Here is a 23293-nt window from a genome sequence, read left to right on the forward strand (position 1 = left end):
TCCTGTACCTCAGACTACATCATCTTCAGTACAGTCATCCTCGGCATACCCCTCTCTGCTGGCCACTACTGGATGTTCTTATGTTCTTATGGATCTGCACTTCTGAGATAATCTCTACTCATCTGAAGGGACTTCCTGGCATACCCCACTCTGCGGGCCACTACCGGATCTTCATCACTGGGTATTCCTGGGAATACCCCACTGCTCAGAATTGTAATTAATTGCATCTCTGCCTTTCCTTCCTTCATAATAAAGTCTCTATCATACAGTTGTTTTCTATGCTGCTGAGACCACGCCTTCCGACGGTGAGGCCCACATCTTGGCCCAGAGTTCACATCCTTACAAAAACATAACATTTATAAAGGTGAGCAGCATGATATAGCGTATTTGGATCTTCAGAAGACATTTAAGAAAGTTTTCCTTGAGCGACTCCTCAGGAAATTAAAAAGTCATGGAACAGAAGGCAGTACTGTACTAGTAACTGGTTAAAAGACAGGAAACAAAGGGTATAACTAAATGCTCAGTTTTCCAGATGGAGAAAGGTCATTAATGGAGTACCATAGGGATCAATACTGAGACCAGTGCTTTTTTGTAATCTTCTAGGTACTTATGACCCAGGTTGACTAGAAACAGGGTGCTGAGCTGTTAACCTTGGTCTGAACCAGCATGGTATTTCTCATATTCTTATGTTACTTTCATGTGTGTTATAAAGAAGCAGAGCTGGAAGAAGGCAGGCCCAATAAGCAATGCACAAGAATTTAAAATTCCCAACATATGCTCTGCGGCACAGCCTACGCTGTCTGTGGCTATATTTTCCCATATTTTGAAAGGGAAAATTCATGGCAAGTATCCCATAGAAAATGCATTTGCAGGTCCATGGATATTACCCCTAACACAATATAAGCCTTAGTTCCTAACAGTACAATTGATTTTACCAATATGGAAACCTCATATAAAACAAACCCATTGTCCTTTTAGCATTTTTTATACCTCTTAAATTCCTGTTCTATACTCCGAATTCATCACAGACACACTGGTTCTTTCCAGAAGAAAGATTTAAAGGATTGAGGCTTACACAGGAGCCTACAGGTGATTAGAGATGTTAAATGGTAAGAAAAATAATTCCTGGCACCCAATAAAAAAATAATCTTCAGATGGCATATAATAGTGCTGTATACTGACCCCTGCAAAACAGATGCTTTAAAAGTAAAATACTTTGTTCTTTAATTAAATAAATTTATAAATATTTCTACAATCATTAAAAAGATTTATCGTTTATAGTTTAAGGATGAAACTGTACTACCTTATAGATATCCAGGAATCCACACTGATAGTCAAATCTAGTGTAGAGTTCATTCAGCATACTGATCACTTGCATTGGTGTACACTGGGCACAGACAGCAGTAAAACCAACAATGTCGGAGAACAGCATGGTGACATCATCAAACTTCCTGGCCTGAACTGACTTTCCCTCCCATAGTTGTTGGGCCACATTTCCAGGGAAAATAGAACAAAGAAGATCAACAGTTCTCTTCTTCTCCTCTTCCAGAGCTTGGTGCGTTCGTTCTAGTGTCGCTTTCAATTTGTCCATTCGTTTTTTCAAGCCATCTTGGGCCTTTGCCTGCTCCCCCACTAGTATAACATCACGGGTAGCATCATGGATAGGGATATCAGAAAGATGGAGGCCACGGCCCATCAGTTCATCTAGCTTATCCACACATGGAGAGCCGAAAAACAATATAGAATTTGACTCGGGTACATGGATCATCTGCCCCTTGATTTCCATTACCTGCAAAATAAAAACAGGGTTATAAAACAAACATACTATATCAGCATTAAGATACAGAGCTCTAAAATACATGTCTACATGAACTAATCGTGATGATAAAGATAATCTAACAAAGACTGATCTAAACAATCAGCAACAAAATTGAATATGAGATTAGTCTGAACAGAAAATTCAGACTGGAAATGATAGTCTTTAAATACCAAAATAATGGAATAAAACAATAAAAATATACAGCATTATAACATTTTTACATGAAGGTATAAGACAAAGCAAAATAGTTTAGGATTTATGCAAGATCAATCAATTGTACTGTCACTTCATGCTGCTTCCAAGACTGTCAATCAGCACCTAAAAGTCATGGTATGCTCCTTGCACAAAAATAATAACAAATGTTTTGATATACAGAGATTAGTAATGCATTATTTGTATGCAGTATTTAAAGCATCAGTTACCAGAACTGAAGTGTTTCAGCACCAGGAGTAAGCGCTGTGATTGCCCTGTTAGTTCGCTTGAATATGCAGAAATAAGGGTGTATGCATGCAAGCTCATGCCTAGCTGATTATGCATTTTTTTTAAATCCAGTGCAACAAACAAAATATTCTGCACAATAATTTAGTCTTTTTGATCTACAGCTCCATTGCACAGAAGTGTGAAAACAAGGCTGAATGAGTATTGATTGCTGGCAAAACTGGTAGACCATCCTCTGAGAGAGAAAAAAAGTAGCAGTAATCACCCTTCCAATACAAATTTTATTCAAAAGAACAAAAACTTATGAAAAGTTTATAAAACGTTTCTTAAAAGACTGAGGTAAAAAGAAGTTCTTCAAAAATCAGTCCCAGAGTATGGGTAGGAAGAGCACTACCGTATCCTATTTCCTGCTTCCTGAAGGGTATGTGGCTTCAATCAGAAATACAGAAAAATGCTACTAATAAGCCTCCAGTGATAGGCTGCAGACAAGTCTCCAATTAAATTGGATAAAATACCACACAAAGATTAATCAGAACATGATATTAATTCCTCCTAAACTGTACTAGATCCATCAGCTGAATTTAAAACATTTCTACTTTGTTAAATGTAAAGCCCATTAGGCTTCACCTTGAAGAGACCATGGGCATATGATGTTTATTGTTTGATTTTCCTGCTCTACCCCAAAAACGTTAGGTCTCTAAGACCTTTATAGGTGTCTCCATGAGACTCTAGAGGGAGTCGATGCCCTGGGAAGTGGAGAAAGGCATCAAGTGTTTTGGCCTGCTCTCTGAAGAGGTTTCTCCAATTTCTCACCTTCTTCTTATCAAAGAGACAGAGAGGGCCTAGTTTCAATATTTTCTTTGATTTTGTGGGAGTTGGAGACTTTCCCCTTGCTATTTTTTTTTTTTAACAAGGTGGGAAAGCTCAACCCTCTACAAAATCTTCTTTGCTAAAGGATTTCTAGTGAGGGGCTAGAAATCCACAGCTGGGAGCTGTATGTTATTCCTCTGCAAGAGAAGTTGGTGATGATTCTATGAGTGCAACCTTTGGAGGGTGTCAGTCTTGATGAGAAGACAGCAGAGCCTTTACTAAAGGACTGCAATGCTTACAGGTGCCCAAGGTCTCTATAATGGGGACAAAAGTGTCAGCAATTATTCTGGAAGGCAAGGCAGGCCAGACGGAACCCCTGGAGTTTATTCCATTGCTCTGTATTTTTACATTTTCTTCCTTGAGGAGAATCCAAAAGTCTGGAATGAATTCTTTGGTTTTTGAAGCCTTATTCATTTTCAGAAAACTCTTTGTTTTGAATGTGATCCCCTTGGGCCTTGCAGCAGAAGCTGTCTCCCCATTGGAAGAATCCTAATCCAGGACTTCAGCCAGTTTTTCTCCCTCACTGCAGCTCTCAAAGGTATCACCCTTGCCTGTCTTAGGGATCACCTTCAGATAGGGCGTTACGTAAATATGCCTATAAGAAAGGGACATTATGGCCCCAATTCATAGCAATAGGGGTTAAAGTTCTTAAACAAGTGACCCAGGATGATTCCCTTTGCAACAATCATTAAAGTTTATTTCTCCTTCTAACTGAGGTTTTGATTACATCACTACAGTACACATAAAACTGAATTCTGACAAATTAACCCATGAACACCATAACAATGCCTTGATTCTGCGTATTTCCTATCTTGTTTCTTAACTGATTTTAAATGTTCATGAATTTAGTCCTTTAACTTCCTCATAGTTCAACCCCAATATTTCTAATTGCAAGTGCAGCTAATAAAATATTCCAAACTATGAGCTTGTCCTGTTTCTTATAGTTATTGATTTTGAACAATATTTTGCATATATGCAGACATAGGGGTAGATTTTAAAAGGAACCCGCATGGCGTACATGTGCGCGCGCTACCCGACGCTCGCACATGTACGCCCGATTTTATAACTTTCGCGCACAAGTTATAAATCGGGGTCGGCGCGCGCAAGGGGGTGGACAATTGTGCACCTTGTGCGCGCTAAGCCGCGCTGCCTTCTCCCGTTCCCTCCCAGGCCGCTCCAAAATCAGAGCGGCCTGGAAGGGAACTTCCTTTCCCCCTAACCTGACTTTCCCACCCCTTCCCCTAACCTTTCCTCCCCCTAGCCCTACTCTAACACCCCCCAAAATTGCTATTTTACGGCAAGTTGCGCACGCCGGCAGCCTGCCGGCACGCGATCCTTCGAAAACGGCAATGGCCGCTGTATTGGAGGCCTCTGGCCCCGCCCCAGACCGCCCTGCCTGGCGCATGTAACCTTTTTAAAACCCGGCCCATAATGAGGACAATTTTGAAAGCCATTAACTGTACATAGTTAAACAGCTACAGAATGTTTAAATCGACTGTCAAAAAAAGTGCCCTCTTGCAATATGGTTAAAAGTGCACACATTGTTCCACAACGCGCATATTGTTGACCACAATTAAGGCAGATGTGCCCAGGGCATGTTGGACAGGATCAGAAAGAAAGCATGTAGATTGCAACTATATGCATATTATTTTTTGAAGAAAATCACCCTACATAAAAAAGCTGGTACAAGGACCTCCAGAAACTTTGCATCCACGACAAGTTTCAAAGGGAAAGTATGGACATACTTTTTCTTTGATTGGTACAAACTCCATGTTCCCAGAGACTTTGTTCCAATGCAGATAATTTGAAAATTGCTCCCCTGCATGTGCTATGTTTAAGAACATAAGAACATAAGAAATTGCCATGCTGGATCAGACCAAGGGTCCATCAAGCCCAGCATCCTGTTTCCAACAGAGGCCAAACCAGGCCACAAGAACCTGGCAATTACCCAAACACTAAGAAGATCCAATGCTACTGATGCTATTAATAGCAGTGGCTATTCCGTAAGTAAATTTGATTAATAGCCGTTAATGGACTTCTCCTCCAAGAACTTACCAAACCTTTTTTGAACCCAGCTACACTAACTGCACTAACCATATCCTCTGGCAACAAATTCCAGAGCTTTATTGTGCATTGAGTGAAAAAGAATATTCTCCGATTTGTTTTAAATGTGCGACTTGCTAACTTCATGGAATGCCCCCTAGTCCTTCTATTATTCGAAAGTGTAAATAACTGATTCACATCTACTCGCTCAAGACCTCTCATGATCTTAAAAACCTCTATCATATTCCCCCTCAGCCTTCTCTTTTCCAAGCTGAACAGCCCTAACCTCTTCAGCCTTTCCTCATAGGGGAGCTGTTCCATCCCCTTTATCATTTTGGTTGCTCTTCTCTGTACCTTCTCCATCTTTTTTGAGATGCGGCGACCAGGATTGTACACAGTATTCCAGGTGTGGTCTCACCATGGAGCGATATAGAGGCATTATGACATTTTCCGTTTTATTCACCATTACTTTCCTAATAATTCCTAACATTCTATTTGCTTTTTTGACTGCTGCAGCACACTGATCTGAAAATTTTAAAGTATTATCCACAATGATGCCTAGATCTTTTTCCTGGGTGGAAGCTCCTAATATGGAACCTAACATCGTGTAACTACAGCAAGGGTTATTTTTCCCTTTATGCAACACCTTGCACTTGTCCACATTAAATTTCATCTGCCATTTGGATGCCCAATCTTCCAATCTTGCATGGTCCTCCTGTAATGTATCACAATCCGCTTGTGATTTAACTACTCTGAATAATTTTGTATCATCCGCAAATTTGATAACCTCACTCATCGTATTCCTTTCCAGATCATTTATATATATATTGAAAAACACTGGTCTAAGTACAGATCCCTTAGGAACTCCACTGTTTACCCTTTTCCAATGAGAAAATTGACCATTTAATCCTACTCTCTGTTTCCTGTCTTTTAACCAGTTTGTAATCCATGAAAGGACATCACCTCCTATCCCATGACTTTTTAGTTTTCTTAGAAGCCTCTCATGAGGGACTTTGTCAAACGCCTTCTGAAAATCCAAATACACTACATCTACCGGTTCACCTTTATCCACATGTTTATTAACCCCTTCAAAAAATGAAGCAGATTTGTTAGGCAAGACTTCCCTTGGGTAAATCCATATTGACTGTGTTCCATTAAACCATGTCTTTCTATGTGCTGTACGATTTTGATCTTGAGAATAGTTTCCACTATTTTTCCCAGCACTGAAGTCAGGCTCACTGGTCTATAGTTACCCGGTTTGCCCCTGGAGCTTTTTTTAAATATTGGGGTTACATTGGCCACCTTCCAGTCTTCAGGTACAATGGATGATTTTAATGATAGGTTACAAATTTTAACTAATAGATCAGAAATTTCATTTTTTAGTTCCTTCAGTACCCTAGGATGCATAACATAGTTTGTCAATCTGGCCTACTATATCTTCCAGGTTCACAGTGATTTCGTTCAGTTTGTCTGACTCATCACCCCTGAAAACCATCTCTGGAACTGGTATCTCCCCAACATCCTCATTAGTAAACATGGAAGAAAAGAATTCATTTAGGGGTAGATTTTAAAAAATAGCGCGACCGCGTACTTTTGTTCGCGCACCAGGCGCAAACAAAAGTACGCTGGATTTAATGATACGCACGTAGCCGCGCGTATCTTATAAACTCCGGGATCGGCGCACGCAAGGCTGCCGATTTTGGGCAGCCTGTGCGCGCCGAGCCTCGCAGCCTGCCTCCGTTCCCTCCGAGGCCGCTCCAAAATCGGAGCGGCCTCGGAGGGAACTTTCTTTCGCCCTCCCCTCACCTTCCCCTCCCTTCCCCTACCTAACCCACCCCCCCGGCCCTATCTAAACCCCCCTTATCTTTATCCATGGATTTACGCCTACCGGAAGCAGACGTAAATCCGCACATGCCAGCGGGCTGCTGGCGTGTCAAGACCCCACCCGGGGGCTGTTCCGGAGGGCGCGGTCATGCCCCCGGAACGCCCCCAGGCCGGCGCCATGCCCCCGGGCCCGCCCCCCAAACGCCGCGCACGCCCCCGAAACGCCGCGTCATTTGGCGACGCCCCAGACACGCCCCTTTTTAAAAGCCCCGGGACTTATGCGCGTCCCGGGGCTCTGCGCGTGCCGGCGGCCTATGTAAAATAGGTGTGCCGGCGCGCGAGGGCCCTGCTCACGTAAATCCGGCCGGATTTACGCGGGCAGGGCATTTAAAATCCGCCCGTTAGTCTTTCTGCAATGGCCTTATCTTTCCTAAGAGCCCCTTTAAACCCTCTGTCATCTAATGGTCCAACCAACTCCCTCACAGGTTTCTTGCTTTGGATATATTTTAAAATTTTTTATTATGAGTTTTTGCCTCTATGGCCAACTTCAATTCAAATTCTCTCTTCGCCTGTTTTATCAATGTTTTACACTTAACTTGACAATACTTATGTTTTATCCTATTTTCTTCAGATGGATTCTTTTTCCAATTTTTGAAGGATGTTTTTTTGGCTAAAATAGCCTCTTTTACCTCACCTTTTAACCATGACGGTAATTATTTTACCTTCCTTCCACCTTTCTTAATGTGTGGACTACATATGGACTGTGCCTCTAGGACTGTATTTTTAAACAATGTCCATGTCTGTTGAACACTTTTAACCTTTGCAGCTGCACCTTTCATTTTTTTTCTATTTTCCTCATTTTATCAAAGTTTCCCTTTTGAAAGTTTAGTGTTAGAGCTGCAGATTTACTTATTGTCCTCCTTCCAGTTATTAGTTTAAATTTGATGATGTTATGATCTCTGTTGCCAAGTGGCCCCACCACCGTCACCTCTCTCAACTTTAATTTTTAAAGCCTAAACCAATTTTTCTTTTCTTTTTTTTTCTAATTTCTACATATGACAGGAACATAGAAGATCTAGGAACTTTTCCCTCTTCCATAAGTTACTAACAGACTCTTTGGAAGAAGAGATTTTAAAATTTCAGCACATCTTGAAACTGTACAATGTTTACCCCAAATCTGCTGTTTTTATAAATGGAACTTAATGCTTCACCATCTAATTGTTTGATTTCTATATGTTATATCATATTTCAAAAGAGATTTTTTTTCTCTGGGTTCTTTTAGCTGATTTGAAAGGCTACATCTAAAATTCTATTTTTTAATCATTTCTTTTTCTTTACTGAGTTCTCAAGATACCTGAAAATCTTATTCCTACAATGCATTCTTTATAAATGTAAAAATAGTCCCTTAGGGATTATTTTGATCAAACTCAAAGGATGGCAAACTGTTTTCATGCAATATCCAATTAATTGCAAGGGGCTTAAGAAACTCAGAGCTATGGATAGAAAGTGACTGAGTGCCTTGAGTTTACAACAAGCCTTTTTGCAAGCAATCTAGTGAAGTGGGAAAAATCTTTGATGCCGAGTTTTCTGTTTGCACACTCATGCTATGATCTTGCATTAATTGAATCTTTCCCCTTGTGTATCTCATCTCTAACCATTTCATCTTGTTTCTTACAACTTTAACACTCTCTGCCTCTCTCTACTCCAAGACATAGGATTTATTTGCTCAAAGATCCAATTCAAAACCCCCTTCTTTCATGAGACTGTTCTGCTATGTGCATTCTTCTTCCCGGAGCCATAAGACAGGCAATTTGGTACCTCTGGCCAAGTAAAAAAGTGCATCCCTCACCCTATATACAACAAGAGCTTGGAGGATCTCAATTTATTTTTAGATAAAATCTAACACTATTATTATTTTTAAACCTATAAATAGATATACGTGTGACCTTGATCCCAAAAGTCTGACCGTTAATCTCTACTGAAGTGACTATTTATTTATTTTATTTATTTATTCATCTAGTTGTTCATTCATTCTTTCATTCATTCAATTTGACATACCTCTTGTTGCAAAAAAATCTCTAAGTGGTGCATGATAATTATAAAATCCACAACTCTTTCCCAACATTATTCTAATGCAAGAATGATCTCTTTCTTGTTAAGCAGTAGGGACTGAAAAAGGCGTGTGAACCTTTCAACCATGATGTCATCTCTTTATTCTCTTCTATTGTATTATAGGATTTTGGATTATATTAAACTAATTAGATTCCAGATTTCACTGACAGCAAAACAAACTCTCTCTATTACCAGGCACATTGTGATGCACCACAAAATCCTGCCAAAAACACACTCAGAAGAACCTTTATAGCAAATTGACATATTATAATAGCACTGACACTCAAGATTCACACAGCAACAACCTTACCAATCAAAGAGCAGCACTACTACACATATTACACTGGGCAACAAATTTTCACAAAAGTCATGTTACGGAAATGAAATTAGTCAATTCTTATATATTTTCATGTGCTAAACACGAATGTGACTGTGAAAATGCAAAATTGGCTCTAGGTTTTTTGTAATATGCAATAATATAATTACATCTTGAACTGTATGCTAATAGCTCACTGGGCAAAATTTTCACAAAAGTCATGTTACTGAAATGAAATTAGTCAATTCTTATAAATTTCCATGTGTTAAACATGAATGTGACTGTGAAAATTAGAGGTGTGAATCGTGTGCCCTATCGTCTTAACGATCGAAATCGTCTGGCAGGAGAAGAAAATCGTGTTTGGCACGATTTTTTAGTTAAAAAATTGATTTTTCTGATTAGTGTGCACTAACAGAAAATGATACAATTTGACACTTTTCAGGTCAGTTAAGGTCAGTTTAGGAATGAATATGTATTCCTATTGGCTGCCCTCTTATTTATTCATGTTACCAAGGTTCCCATTGACAATATATGGGGGATGGGAAATGGAAACAGTTGGTAGCTTGACAAAAAAAGTAATGTGATCAGTCAATGTGACTAGAACTTGTGCCCTAACCCTGATACCAGGGGTGTTGTGATCTTCCTGCACACAGTGCCCTATCCCTGATACCAGGGGTGTTATGATCTTCCTGCACTCAGTGCCATATCCCTGATAATGGGAGTGTTGTGATCTTCCTGCACACAGTGCCCTAACCCTGATACCAGGGGTGTTGTGATCTTCCTGCATGCAGTGCCCTATCCCTAATACCGGGAGTGTTGTGATCTTCCTGCACACAGTGCCATATCCCTGAAAATGGGAGTGTTGTGATCTTCCTGCACACAGTGCCCTAACCCTGATACCAGGGGTGTTATGATCTTCCTGCACTCAGTGCCATATCCCTGATAATGGGAGTGTTGTGATCTTCCTGCACACAGTGCCCTAACCCTGATACCAGGGGTGTTGTGATCTTCCTGCATGCAGTGCCCTATCCCTAATACCGGGAGTGTTGTGATCTTCCTGCACACAGTGCCATATCCCTGATAATGGGAGTGTTGTGATCTTCCTGCACACAGTGCCATATCCATGATAATGGGAGTGTTGTGATCTTCCTGCACACAGTGCCCTATCCCTAATACCGGGAGTGTTGTGATCTTCCTGCACACAGTGCCTTAACCCTGATATCAGGGGTGTTGTGATCTTCCTGCATGCAGTGCCCTATCCCTAATACCAGGAGTGTTGTGATCTTCCTGCACACAGTGCCCTAACCCTGATACCAGGGGTGTTGTGATCTTCCTGCATGCAGTGCCCTATCCCTAATACCAGGAGTGTTCTGATCTTCCTGCACACAGTGCCCTAACCCTGATACCAGGGGTGTTGTGATCTTCCTGCACACGGTGCCCTATCCCTGATACCAGGGGTGTTGTGATCTTCCTGCACACAGTGCCATATCCCTGATAATGGGAGTGTTGTGATCTTCCTGCACACAGTGCCCTAACCCTGATACCAGGGGTGTTGTGATCTTCCTGCATGCAGTGCCCTATCCCTAATACCAGGAGTGTTGTGATCAACATCTTTAAAGATGGCGCCGGCCAGCCAGTGCTCCTACCATGTGACAGGGGCCAGCCAATGGCACAGATACCCTGTCACATGGTAAGGGCAAAGGGCCATCGGCGCCATCTTTATGAGTGGCAGCCGACGGCCCGAGAACGGGAGATCGCTCCCGGGACCGACACTAGACCACCAGGTAATTTTAAAATGTTTTAGGGGGATCGGGAGGGTGGGAGAAGCTAATGGGTCATCTTTAAAGGGTCGGGTGGGTTTTTTTTTTAATCGGGCCATCGGCGCCATTTTTGAGTGGCAGTCAAAATAGCGCCGATGGCCCGAGAGCGGGAGATCGGTCCCTGCGCCCCCACTGGACCACCTGGTACTCATAAAAAAATTTGCGGGGGTTCGGGGGGGGTGGGGGAAAGTAAGGGGTCAATTTTAAACGGTCGGGCCTGACTAAAAAAAATTTAACGATGTGAATCGGAACCGATTCCGATTCACATCTCCAGCGATCAGATTTTTTTCCCCCTCCAGCCGAACCCGATCGTTAAGACGATCGGGCACACGATTCACATCTCTAACAATGAGCCATAGAGACTTTAGCTTCCTCTGTTGAGGAACTCTGCTCTCAAATGCAAGATAAGGTGAGGGCTAGTCCCACAAGCCTGACTTCTACCCTGCTACCGAAAGCATCACTGGCGCTGCCAGCTCCCCCTCGCTTCAATGGGGATCCACGCCTCTGCCAAGGCTTCCTCAACCAATGCTTCTTGCAATTTGCCCTTCAGCCGTCCTAGTTCCTGAAGAAATCTATGAAAATCACTTTCATCCTCTCTCGTCTAGAGGGAAAGGCTCTGGCATGGGCTTCTCCACTGTGGAAGCATTCTGACCCCATCCTCATGCAAATGTCCCAGTTCATCACCACCTACAAACGGACCTTTGAAAATCTTGGTCATCAGGCGGTTGCGGGTCATCACCTTCTCCACCTCCGTCAAGGCTCAAGATTCCTCTCTGAGTTTACGGTGGAGTTCTGAACCCTAGCCATGGAACTGGGATGCCAAGAGGACTGCCTCCGGGCACTCTGTCTAGAGGGTCTATCTCCCGCTCTCAAAGACGAACTCACTGTCCGTGAGATTCCCATATCTCTAGAGGACCTGATTTCCCTCACTGGGAAAATTGACCTTCGCCTGCAGCAACGGCACCATGAATTGAAAGCATCCTGGCCTCCTGCTCAACGCCCAGCATGTGCCCTAAGCCCTCAATTGAAGGCTCTACAGGCACCATCTCCATCTACTGAAGAGCCCATGCAAGTCAACCTTTGGCAGCTGTCTCCAGAAGAGCGTCTTCATTGCAAAAAGCAGGGCCTGTGCCTTTACTGCGGTGCTTCTGGACACCTGAGGCAGTCTTGGGTGCTACTGCCACTGGCCCTCAACTGCTACTTCCAGTTTCCCTCTCCATGGAATCCCATTCCTTCGCTTCCTCTGCTCTGATTGACACAGGAGCCAGTGGCAGCTTCATCATGGACGACATCATCAACCTCTTGAAAATTTCCATGCAACTCCTAGAGGTGCCTCTCCGCATCACATCTAAGGGGAACATCTCCCCGAATGCATCACACATCGCAGGTGGCCTCACCGTGGGGACCCTCCATGTGGAAGAAATATCCTTGTACGTCTTGAAACACTATACACCCAGTCATCTGGGCCTCCCTTGTCTCCAAACGCATGGACCCCAATTCGACTGGCAATCCCTCCAGCTGGTCCACTGGGGCCCGCAATGCCAGAAACATTGCTTAAAGCCAGTCTCTCTAGCGGTAACTGTCCTGAAGACTACCACCCTCACCGGCCTTCCGGCTCAGTACTCTGACTTCGAGGACGTCTTTTCAAAACAAAAGGCAGACATACTACCTCCACTCTGAAAGTATAATTGTCCTTTTGAACTTTTAACTGGCACTATACCTCCTGGAAACCCAGGCGATGTCCAAGTACATCAAAGAGACCCTCGAGAAGGGGTTCATTAGGCCCGCTGACTCTCCGGCAGGAGCGGGTTTCTTCTTTGTCAAGAAGGATGGAGGGCTATGCCCCTGTATCAATTTCCGAGGGCTGAATGCCATCACCTACAAGGATCGCTACCCATTACCCCTCATCAGCGAATTGTTTGACCACCTGCAAGGGGCCCAGATCTTCATGAAACTCAATCTATGGGGAGTGTACAACCTCGTATGCATCCAACCTGAGGACATATGGAAAACTGCTTTTAACACCAGGGACGGCCACTACAAGTACATCATGATGCCTTTCTGCCTTTGCAATTTCCCTGCGGTGTTCCAATGCCTAATGAATGAAATCCTCTGAGATCTACTGTATTCATTCATAGTTGTACACCTAGATGACATCTTGATATTCTCAAAAGACCTGAAGTCCCATCGCTCCCATGTCAGAACGGTCCTTCAACGCCTCAGAGAGAATCACCTGTACGCGAAGTTAGAGAAATGCATCTTTGAGCAAAATTGTCTACCCTTCCTAGGGTATATCATTTCCAATCAAGGATTTACAATGGACCCTGAAAAACTTCAAGGAATTCGTGACTGGCCCCAGCCACTAGGCCTCCATGCCTTATAAAGATTCCTTGGATTCACGAATTACTATAGGAGCTTTATCACCAACTATTCCACATTAGCTGCTCCACTCACTATAATGACCAAGAAGGGAACCAATCTCCGAGTTTGGAGTCCCAAAGCTCAAGCAGCCTTCCATGCACTAAAGGAAGCATTCTGTTCAGGTTCCTGTCTATGACACCCCGACCCAAACCGCCCATTTGTCGTTGAGGTCGACGCGTCTGCTATTGGAGCCGGGGCGGTGTTAAGTCAGTACTCCTCCAAGGGTACATTGGTACCTTGTTCATTCTACTCCCACAAATTTTCGCCAGCAGAGCAAAATTACACAATTGGAAATCGTGAACTCTTAGCCGTCAAACTGGCACTCTAGGACTGGCGCCCCTGGCTCAAAGGTGCCGAACACAAATTTATTATATTCACAGATCACAAAAGTCTGGAGCACCTAAAAGAGGCGCAATTGTTAAATCCAAGACAAGCCTGATGGCCACTATTCTTCAAGAGATTCAACTTTGACTTACGCTACCGACCAGCCTCAAAAAACCACCACGCAGATGCACTCTCACGCTCTCTTGAGCCTGAAGACACGCCAGACATACCAAGGCACATCATTGATCTGGCCTGTGTATCTCTTACGGTTACTACCATAGTACCTGCCGGAAAGACGGTCGTTCCACGACGTCTACAGGAATGTGTTATCCGGTGGGCCCATGATTTGAAGCTAGCTGGACATCCGGGCCGAGACAGAACCCTAGAAATGCTAAGGCGCTTTTACTGGTGGCCTAGTATGGTATCAGATTCCCGCAAGTTCGTTGACTCCTGTCCTTTATGTGCACAACAAAACCCCCTACAGGTCATCCATGGGGGCTTCTACAGCCACTTCCAGCACCCACTGAACCCTGGTCCAGCATATCAACCGATTTTATCACCGCCCTACCTCCATCGCAAGAGAACACTGTTATCTGGGTCATCATTGACTGCTTATCCAAAATGGCACAATTTATTCCCCTGAAGAGTCTTCCATCAGCCCCTGAACTCACCAAGCTGTTCCTGAGGCATATCTTTTGCATACACGGCCTTCCTAAAGAAATAGTATCAGACCGAGGCCTACAGTTCACGGTGAGATACTGCTGTTTTCTGTGCCAAAAATTCAATATCTATCTGAATTTCACCTCTGCCTATCACCCACAGGCTAACAGGCAAGCTGAACAAACCAATCATACTCTGAAGATGTTCTTAAGGTCATATGTAAATGACCAACAGGACAATTGGGCTGAGCTACCTCCTTGGGCTGAATTGTCACATAACACACATGTAGCTGCAGCTAAGGATGTCCCACCATTCTCAGTTGTCTTTGGATGTCAACCACGACTACCCCTGCCAATATCCGTGCCTTCACTGGGTATTGGCAGGCGAAGGCACGACTACCCCTGCCAATACCCGTGCCTTCGCTGGGTATCGGCAGGCGAAGGCATCCGAGACGTCTTAAGGAGAATCTACCTGTAGGACAATTCTTCAGAATTCGTCGCTTATGTTCTTCCCAGGAAGACTTTATTAAGCAAGCTAAAATTCTGAGTGACCGGTTCATACAGAGAGGCTACCCTAAAAGATGTGTACGGCGAGCCTTTCTCAGAGCTAAATATACCAACAGGGACTGGTTGTTTCTTCCTAAAGTCAAACAAACTGAAGATGATGTACTAACATGTGTTGTACCCTTTTCACCAATGGCACCAATCTTTAAGAGTCTGATACACCAGAATTGGCAAATTTTGCAACATCATGGTGAATTCCAGTCACGACCGAGATTCACATACACACGAGGCTCTAATCTTAAAGATCAACTTGTGCACTCAGATTCGACCATCCCCCTACAAAAATCTACCACTGGTTCACACACAACATGTGGGTCTTGTTCTGTTTGTGCAAATATGCTAGTGACTACCGCTATTGAGTTCTATAATCCACCAATGTCAGTCCCACTAAAACATAACACTACATGTAGATCCTCTGGTGTCATTTATACAATTCAATGTCCTTGTAAAATGACATACGTTGGCAAAACGATCAGACAACTTTGGACCCGCATCATTGAGCATCGTTCAAGTTTGGCTACACAACGTGAAACTGCACCTATTGTATCGCATTGTCTGAATAATAAACATAGCTTTGACGTTTTGCAGGTTTGCGTCTTGGAGCAGATTTCCCCTCACTGGCGTGGCGGTGACCTTAACAAACAGCTGTTGCAAGCCGAACAAAGATGGATTCACTATTTGGATACTCTACATCCAAAGGGTCTGAATTCAGAAATAGAACTTAATGTTTTTTTGTGAACGCTAGCTTGATACTGACGTCACATAAGTCTTGTTCAGAACTAACTTGATAGTGACGCCACCCCTGACGCTGACGGATGCGTTCCTGATTGGTTCAGCTCTCACTTAAATATCTGCATCTGTGGTCAAAATGGTCTCTGTTCATTTCAAGATGTCATGAGACGAGGTCGTCCTGTTTTGAAGGTTTGAGCTTCCGCTGATCCCAGATAAGTGGTTTATTTATCGAATTTTAAATATTTAAATTACTATGTCTATCATTTTTCAACAGAGTTAAATGCCGCTTGACAAAGTTTTATATTTCAAGCTCCTGATGAAGCAGCATAAGCTGCGAAACTTCGGCCGGTTGTTGAGCTACTCTTGAACTAAGATCTGACTTTGTCAACACACTGCGTTTTGAGAAAACATGCTCTACGAGGAGTGAACTGTGTTGGAATAGAGTACTGCACATTTGTGAATTTATTAATGATTTAATGAAAAGCTTTAGTAATAACTATATAACAAAAGAATATCAAGGACTGCCGCAAATGATTAGAAGTCCAGGCGGCTTTCGTTTGAAATATCATAAGAAAGTACACGCCGACAGGCTTGCTGATGCGGCTAGATATAGATATATATATAAAAAATTAAAAAATAGAAAACTAAAAAATTATTAACCAACTTAATTGGGAATCGGCATACAGATTGACATTTCCTTTCCTATTGCTGTATCCACAATACCTTCCATGTTTCCCTGCTCAAGCCTCTTTTTCTCTCCTGGCCCTCAAGTAAAGATCCTCCTTCTCCGCAGGTCTCCATGGAACCAGACGACACCCTCCAGGTAAGAGAGGTCCTTGACGTCCATCGGCGTCGAGGACGCTGGGAATATCTCCTCTCCTGGGAAGGGTACGGGGCCAAAGAAAACTCCTGGGAGCCCTCACAAAATATTCTTGACAAGGATTTCCTCCTAGCCTTCCATAGGGCACACCCAGACAAGCTTCGTCCGAGGAGGGGGAGGCCTAGAAGGGGGTACTGTTGCATGTTGCTTCCACGCTCGGCCCACGCCAGCTCACCTCATTAAGACCTCCAAGGGTCCCGGGCCTTCCTCCCCAGCAGCAGCTGCCAGCAAAGCTAGGCCTCGGTGTCCCACAGCGGCGGTCGCTGGGCCTTCCACTTGCAGCCAGGCCTCACGGTGGGGCTAGGCATCCTCCGTGGCATCGGCCCAGCCCCTAGGCGTGGACTGTCCAGCCTCTTAAAGGGCCAAGGGCGGATCCCAGCTCCATGGCATGCCCTGATTGAACGCTGTACTAAAGGAAGTTCCTGCCTGCACTTCCTTGCCTTGGCAATCGGGTCGATCACGTTGTGATATCAAGTTTGCCTCTGCGTTCCAGTCTTTGTTCCAGTCTCGTTCCAGCCTTGTTCCAGTCTAGTTCCAGTCTAGTTCCAGCCTTGTTCCAGCATCCTTCTGTTCCAGCGTCCTTCTGTTCCAGCGTCCTTCTGTTCCTGCGTCTCCCTAGGTAGTACCTCTCTGACTGTCTTCTCGGTACTGACCTCTGCCTGTTCTTGACTATGTTTGATCGCCGCCTGGATTTGACCTTCGCCTGTTTCCTCGACCATGTCTGCACGCTGCCTGGAACCGACCTCTGCCTGAACACTGACCATGTCTGCACGCTACCTGGAACCTGACCTCTGCTTTGGCTGACTACCCACGGACTGACCTTTGGAACTTGACCTCTGCTTTGGCTGACCACCCACGGACTGACCACTGGTATTGACCCCTGCTTTGGCTGACTATGTTACCTTGACTCGGGCTTTGATCCTTGCCTTACATTCAGAGATTCTTTTCTGGCCTGCTCTTGTACTTCAGTTTCCAAGCCTGATCATCGACCGCGCACCCTTGATCGTGGTGGGCACACTTCTGAACTTTCTCTCAAGGAGATCCTGCGAGGCCCATCTAAGACCCAGGCGGCCCGCTTAACCAAGGGTTCAACCCAAGGGAACCCCGGGGTTGCTAGTGGCGAAGCTCCAGCTAGCCTCTGTCTCCTCCTGTGCTCCACCTGCTGGTGGCAGGCACTCTCTGGGTCAGACCAGGGAGCCTACCTACCCTGCACTAGGCCAAGGGTCCACCTCCCGGCACAACAACTAAATCTGCCTAACACAGAATGCATACAATATATAAATATCCGAAATTAAACAATTCACCTAACAATCTACCAACTTACCACTTCCTCATGTGTCCCATCCCCAGCCACATCTTTCAATCCACAAATATCACTCATATTCCCAAATTCTCCACTACATATAAAATGACCTACTAAACTGAAAACCTTAAGCATCCTTTACTGAAACTTACAGCAATTAATTGATCATCCACCGAAAGCTTACACAAAATTCCATGATTTCAACTTTTTTCGAAAAGATAGGTAATTCAATTCAATTTCCAGATCCAATGGAACAGAGTTCCATAACCAGGAAGCATAATAACTGGAAGTCCTATGCCCAGTGACCAGAAGCTTAACTTGGTTAAGCCCAGGCACAACTCAACAATGCCTATTGTGAAGAAAAAAGAATATAGTCTATCAAAAGGTCAGTTAGATACCTGGGAATCCCAGATTGATATGCTTTAAACACTGAACAAATGATCTTACAAACAATTCTTTGTTCAATTGGCAATCAAAGTAACTTGGACAGCAGAGGCATAGCATGATTGGACCATTTTTCATCCAGTAACAATTTTGCTCCTTTATTTTGTAGTATTTGAAAACATTAAATATCCCTTTTCAGTATAGAGTATAACTAGAGTCTTATCTACTAGATACTTATTTATGTATTGCAGTTGCCAGATCATGAAATTTCAAAAAGTGACATAGTCTACAAATCATACAAAGACTAGCAAAAGTTCCACAAATCACTGCATATATTTGATCCTGCATAGATAATACTGCATCCAAACTCCCAAATTATTGACTACAGTCTTAGGCCGCAACAGAGCATCTTGAAAACAAGGACATACATGAAGATCTTTTCCCTATCTACTTATCCACTATGTTTTTGTTTTTTTCTGGATTTAATTTCAAAGTATTTGAATTTAACCAGGTAGCCACTGGTATTCAAGTTGGCCACTGTTGTAACATGACTCCCGGTCACCATTATTCTTAACTAGGGATGTGAATCGTTTTTGAACGATTCAAATTATCGTCAGATAATTTTAAAATCATTCTAAATCGTTAGAGTGCAGGATACAATACAAATGCCCCCGATTTATCGTCAGGGGCATTTGTATTGTATCGTTAAATAGGGCATGGGAATTATTTGGGGGAGGGCGGGAAAACCGGCACACCAAAACAACCCCTAAACCCACCCCGACCCTTTAAAACCAATTCCTTACCCTCCTGAACCCCCCCAAAATGTTAAGTTACCTGGTGGTCCAGTGGGGGGGGGGTCCCGGCGCGATCTCCTGCTCTCGGGCCATCGGCGCCATTTTGGCTGCCACTAATTAAAATGGCGCCGATGGCCCGATAAAAAAAAAACTCACCCGACCCTTTAAATCGACCCACACCCTCCCGACCCTTTTTTTTTTTAGGGAGGCCCACGCTGCTAAAAAAAACAACCCACCCGACCCTTTAAATCAACCCCCCCTCCCGACCCCCCCAAAACCTTTTAAAATTACCTGGTGGTCCAGGGGGGCCTCGGGGGGAGATCCAGGGGGGCCTCGGGGAGAGGAGAGATCCAGGGGGGCCTCGGGAAGAGATTTCCCGTTCCCAGGCATCAGCTGTTCTAAAAAAAAAAATGGTGCCGATGCCCCTTTGTCCTTACCATGTGACAGGGTATCCGTGCCATTGGCCGGCCCCTGTCACATGGTAGGAGCACTGGATGGCCGGCGCCATCTTTAAAGATGGCGCCGGCCATCTTTACTCATCAGCCCCTATTATACTATACTCTATAATAGGGGCTGATGAGTAAAGATGGCCGGCGCCATCTTTAACGATGGCGCCGGCCATCCAGTGCTCCTACCATGTGACAGGGGCCGGCCAATGGCATGGATACCCTGTCACATGGTAAGGGCAAAGGGACATCGGCGCCATTTTTTTTTTTAGAACAGCTGATGCCTGGGAATGGGAAATCTCTCCCCGCGGCCCCCCTGGATCTCTCCTCTCCCCGAGGCCCCCCTGGATCTCTCCCTGAGGCCCCCTGAGGCCCCCCTGGACCCCCAGGTAATTTTAAAAGGTTTTGGGGGGGTTGGGAGGGGGGGGTCGATTTAAAAGGTTGGGTGGGTTGTTTTTTTTAGCGGCGCGGGCCTCGCTAAAAAAAAATTAGCGATGTGAATTGGAATCGGAAACGATTCCAATTCACAAATCTTAACGATCAGATTTCCCCCCCAGCCGAATCTGATCGTTAAGACGATCTGGCACATGATTCACATCTCTATTCTTAACTACATGACATCTGCATATAGATGGCAATCTATCCCATACTCTTCAATAATTGAACAAGTGGACTTGGATATTCTTTTATATTCTGCTTTTTGGCACTTCAAAGTGTGCAACAAAGCAGATTACATTCAGGTACTATAGGTATTTCCCTATCCCCACAAGGCTTACAATCTAATTTTGTGCCTAAGACAACAGAGGATAAAGTGACTTGCCCAAGGTGACAAGGAGCAACAGTGGGATTTGAACCCTGGTTTTCTCTGGGTCGCTGTTGAATAACAAATGGGAAAATATGGATCCTTGTAGAAATCCCCCCCATTTAACAAATAACATGTCGTATTTTTGTCCCCAGTAGATGGATTGCTTCCTAGTCTCCAAATAATATCTCAACTATTCCCAAGCCAGCCCCTCTGCTCCAAACTGTCTAATCATTAACAATAATAACCAATGATCCATGATATCAAATGCCACAGACAGATCCAGAACAGCACAATGGAATCACTGCATCATTAATAGTAGAAACCAAAACTGATTCTACCCCATGGCCATGTCTAAATCCTGATTGCAGAGGATAAAGGGCTTCAACTATATAAAAATGAGTTAATAACGGGATACAAATTCTTCTCCAGTACTTTGCTAAAAAAGGATACATTTGACACTGGTTGAAAATGTGATGATATTGCAGAATCAAGACTGACCTTCAAAATAGAATGGATAACTGCATGCTTTAATCCTGAAGGGACATAACCCTGCTCCAGGGATGAATTCACCAAACACTCCAACAAAGGACCAAAAATCTGCCTTTACGCTATCACAAATTTACATGACAACAGTTCCTCATGCTCTGTAGCATGCTATGGCATTGGTGGTTTGTTTTCTCTCTGTAACAAGATTTTCTTCTGTGTGTGAGTGTTAAGGTTTACGCCACTGATACCTACAGAGCGAGGGCAAATAAATGTTTTAGAGAGTATGCAAATGAGATGGTGTGAAGATTGAAGTGGGGCAGATCTTTTTGGCTACTTGCCCTTAGTAAATGCCAACATCATGACCCGAACATGCTCAATGTAGTATTTCTTACCTCTTTCTATATGGAATTTCGATCACATGAGTACCTTTGCATGTTTGAAAAGGGATAATGAGGTTCATGCACAGGGAAATGTACAGATTAATGTATTTAGTAGCTGTAAGCAGAGTAAGCCCAAAATGCTTCATTATACACCCATTAGTGCCCAATTCACTCCTATTCAGCCCCTTCTATAGACTCTGTTCCAGCTTTAAATAGCAGATATTTTTGACAGTCTGCTCAAATAGCTGTTTATCTCAGCCTCCTTTCCAGCCTCAAAATGGATGAATCGACCTCAAAGTTAGTGAGCTTAATTTTTCTGTATGAACACATGCACAAAATGTTTTGGAAATGTCATGTGCACTATTATGTTCCCTCCTGCTACCACAGTAATCCGCTTCCTTTCTGCAACTGCAATGAACAGCACAGACAGGTGCTCACATACTGTAAAATTCTAATTTGAAAACTCATAACTCTGTAATTAGCCACTAACCAAATAAAACATAGACAAATCCTACACGGGTACAGGCATGGCATTGGTTATGTAAATTAAGAAAGGGTGACTCAGCTGTGACCATGTTTAGATCCCAAATGAGTCTCTCAGGTCACACCAGCCTCCACCTGCCAATCTTATTAGAGATGGATGAAAATGTAACTTGGCAAGAGTATGAGCCAAATCTGTCTCAGTTTCAATGCACACTGAATGGATGCTTCAGTTTTTGGCATTTTTAAATCATATAAGAAAAAAGTGCAATTGCATACAAAAATGAATAACTAGGCAAGTCCTAAATCCACCCCTACCATAACAATAGATGCAGATATACATATATATAGATAGATAGATATACATATATATAGATAGATAGATATAGATATCCATATATGTATAATATTCTATCTGGAAGGCTGGGGGATGTGGATATAAGTCAAAATGATTTCCCCTGTAATAAAGCTGGACATAAATAATAGCATAGTAGAGGCTCCCTGCTTACACTCGGTGTTTGAGGAAGTCATGTAACCTCCCTGTGCTTATATTTAGATTGCAAGCTCTTCAAAGTAAGAATATTGTAGCTAGATGAATTCTTTAGTAGACCACTTTGTTCACAGAAAGGGTGGTGAATGCATGGAATACCCTCCTGGAAGTGGTAGTAGAATTCAAAAAGGTGCGGGACAAACACAGAGGATTCCTGCTGGCTAGAAAATGGAAATGAAGGAATGGGGTAACTTTTCTATTGCATCTAAAGTGTACATTTTTGCTTGGGGGGTAGCCTGCATGGCGTGGCAATTGCTACAACCCTTAATAGATGGCTTGGGGATAGTCTTCACAGAGCAACAGTTGCTACTAGCCTAAAAAAAATAAAATCTTGCTGGGCAGACTAGATGGACCATTGTGGGCTTTATCTACTGTCTTTCTCTATGTAACTATTTACTGATGATACCATAAGAATATTATTATTGTTATTATAAATCTGAAATGAAAGCCCAATGTCTTTAAGAAAAGGGCTTTGAATAACATGATAAAAAAAATGACTGCAGAAAAAAGCTACTTGGTTCATCTGGTCTTCCCAGTTATCCTGTCCACACTACTAAGGGCACATCCCAGCTTTGAGCCACAGCTGGGATGTGTCCTTAGTAGTATCCAGACTGTGCTGGATAAGATTTCTCCTTATCCAGCAGTCTTTTTTTGTTTTCCTCCTTTGTACTCCACATGGAAGAGTATACAAGAGCCACACTTAGTTCCCTCCAGAATCGTATAGTTCAAATGACTCAGTTTTTCCCCTATCTTACCAATCCTCATGGGAATTTTCCTGAATGACAAGAATGCAATCATCAATCCTCAGAGCCAAATAATTCTTTTTCTTTTGTTACTAATGAT

General features: G+C 43.5%; 1 protein-coding gene across 3 annotated transcripts in view; it reads right to left on the reverse strand.

The window, feature by feature from the left end:
* GUCY1A2 (guanylate cyclase 1 soluble subunit alpha 2) overlaps positions 1-23293 on the reverse strand; it is a 549703-nt gene that overhangs the window by 261971 nt on the left and 264439 nt on the right. For all 3 annotated transcript variants that reach the window (XM_029602441.1, XM_029602443.1, XM_029602442.1), the window contains exon 5: positions 1304-1789. In XM_029602441.1, coding sequence (XP_029458301.1) covers positions 1304-1789 — 486 coding nt within the window. The remainder of the gene's footprint in view (positions 1-1303; positions 1790-23293) is intronic.

This window comes from Rhinatrema bivittatum, chromosome 5 (genome assembly GCF_901001135.1).
Source record: "Rhinatrema bivittatum chromosome 5, aRhiBiv1.1, whole genome shotgun sequence".
NCBI lineage: Eukaryota > Metazoa > Chordata > Amphibia > Gymnophiona > Rhinatrematidae > Rhinatrema > Rhinatrema bivittatum.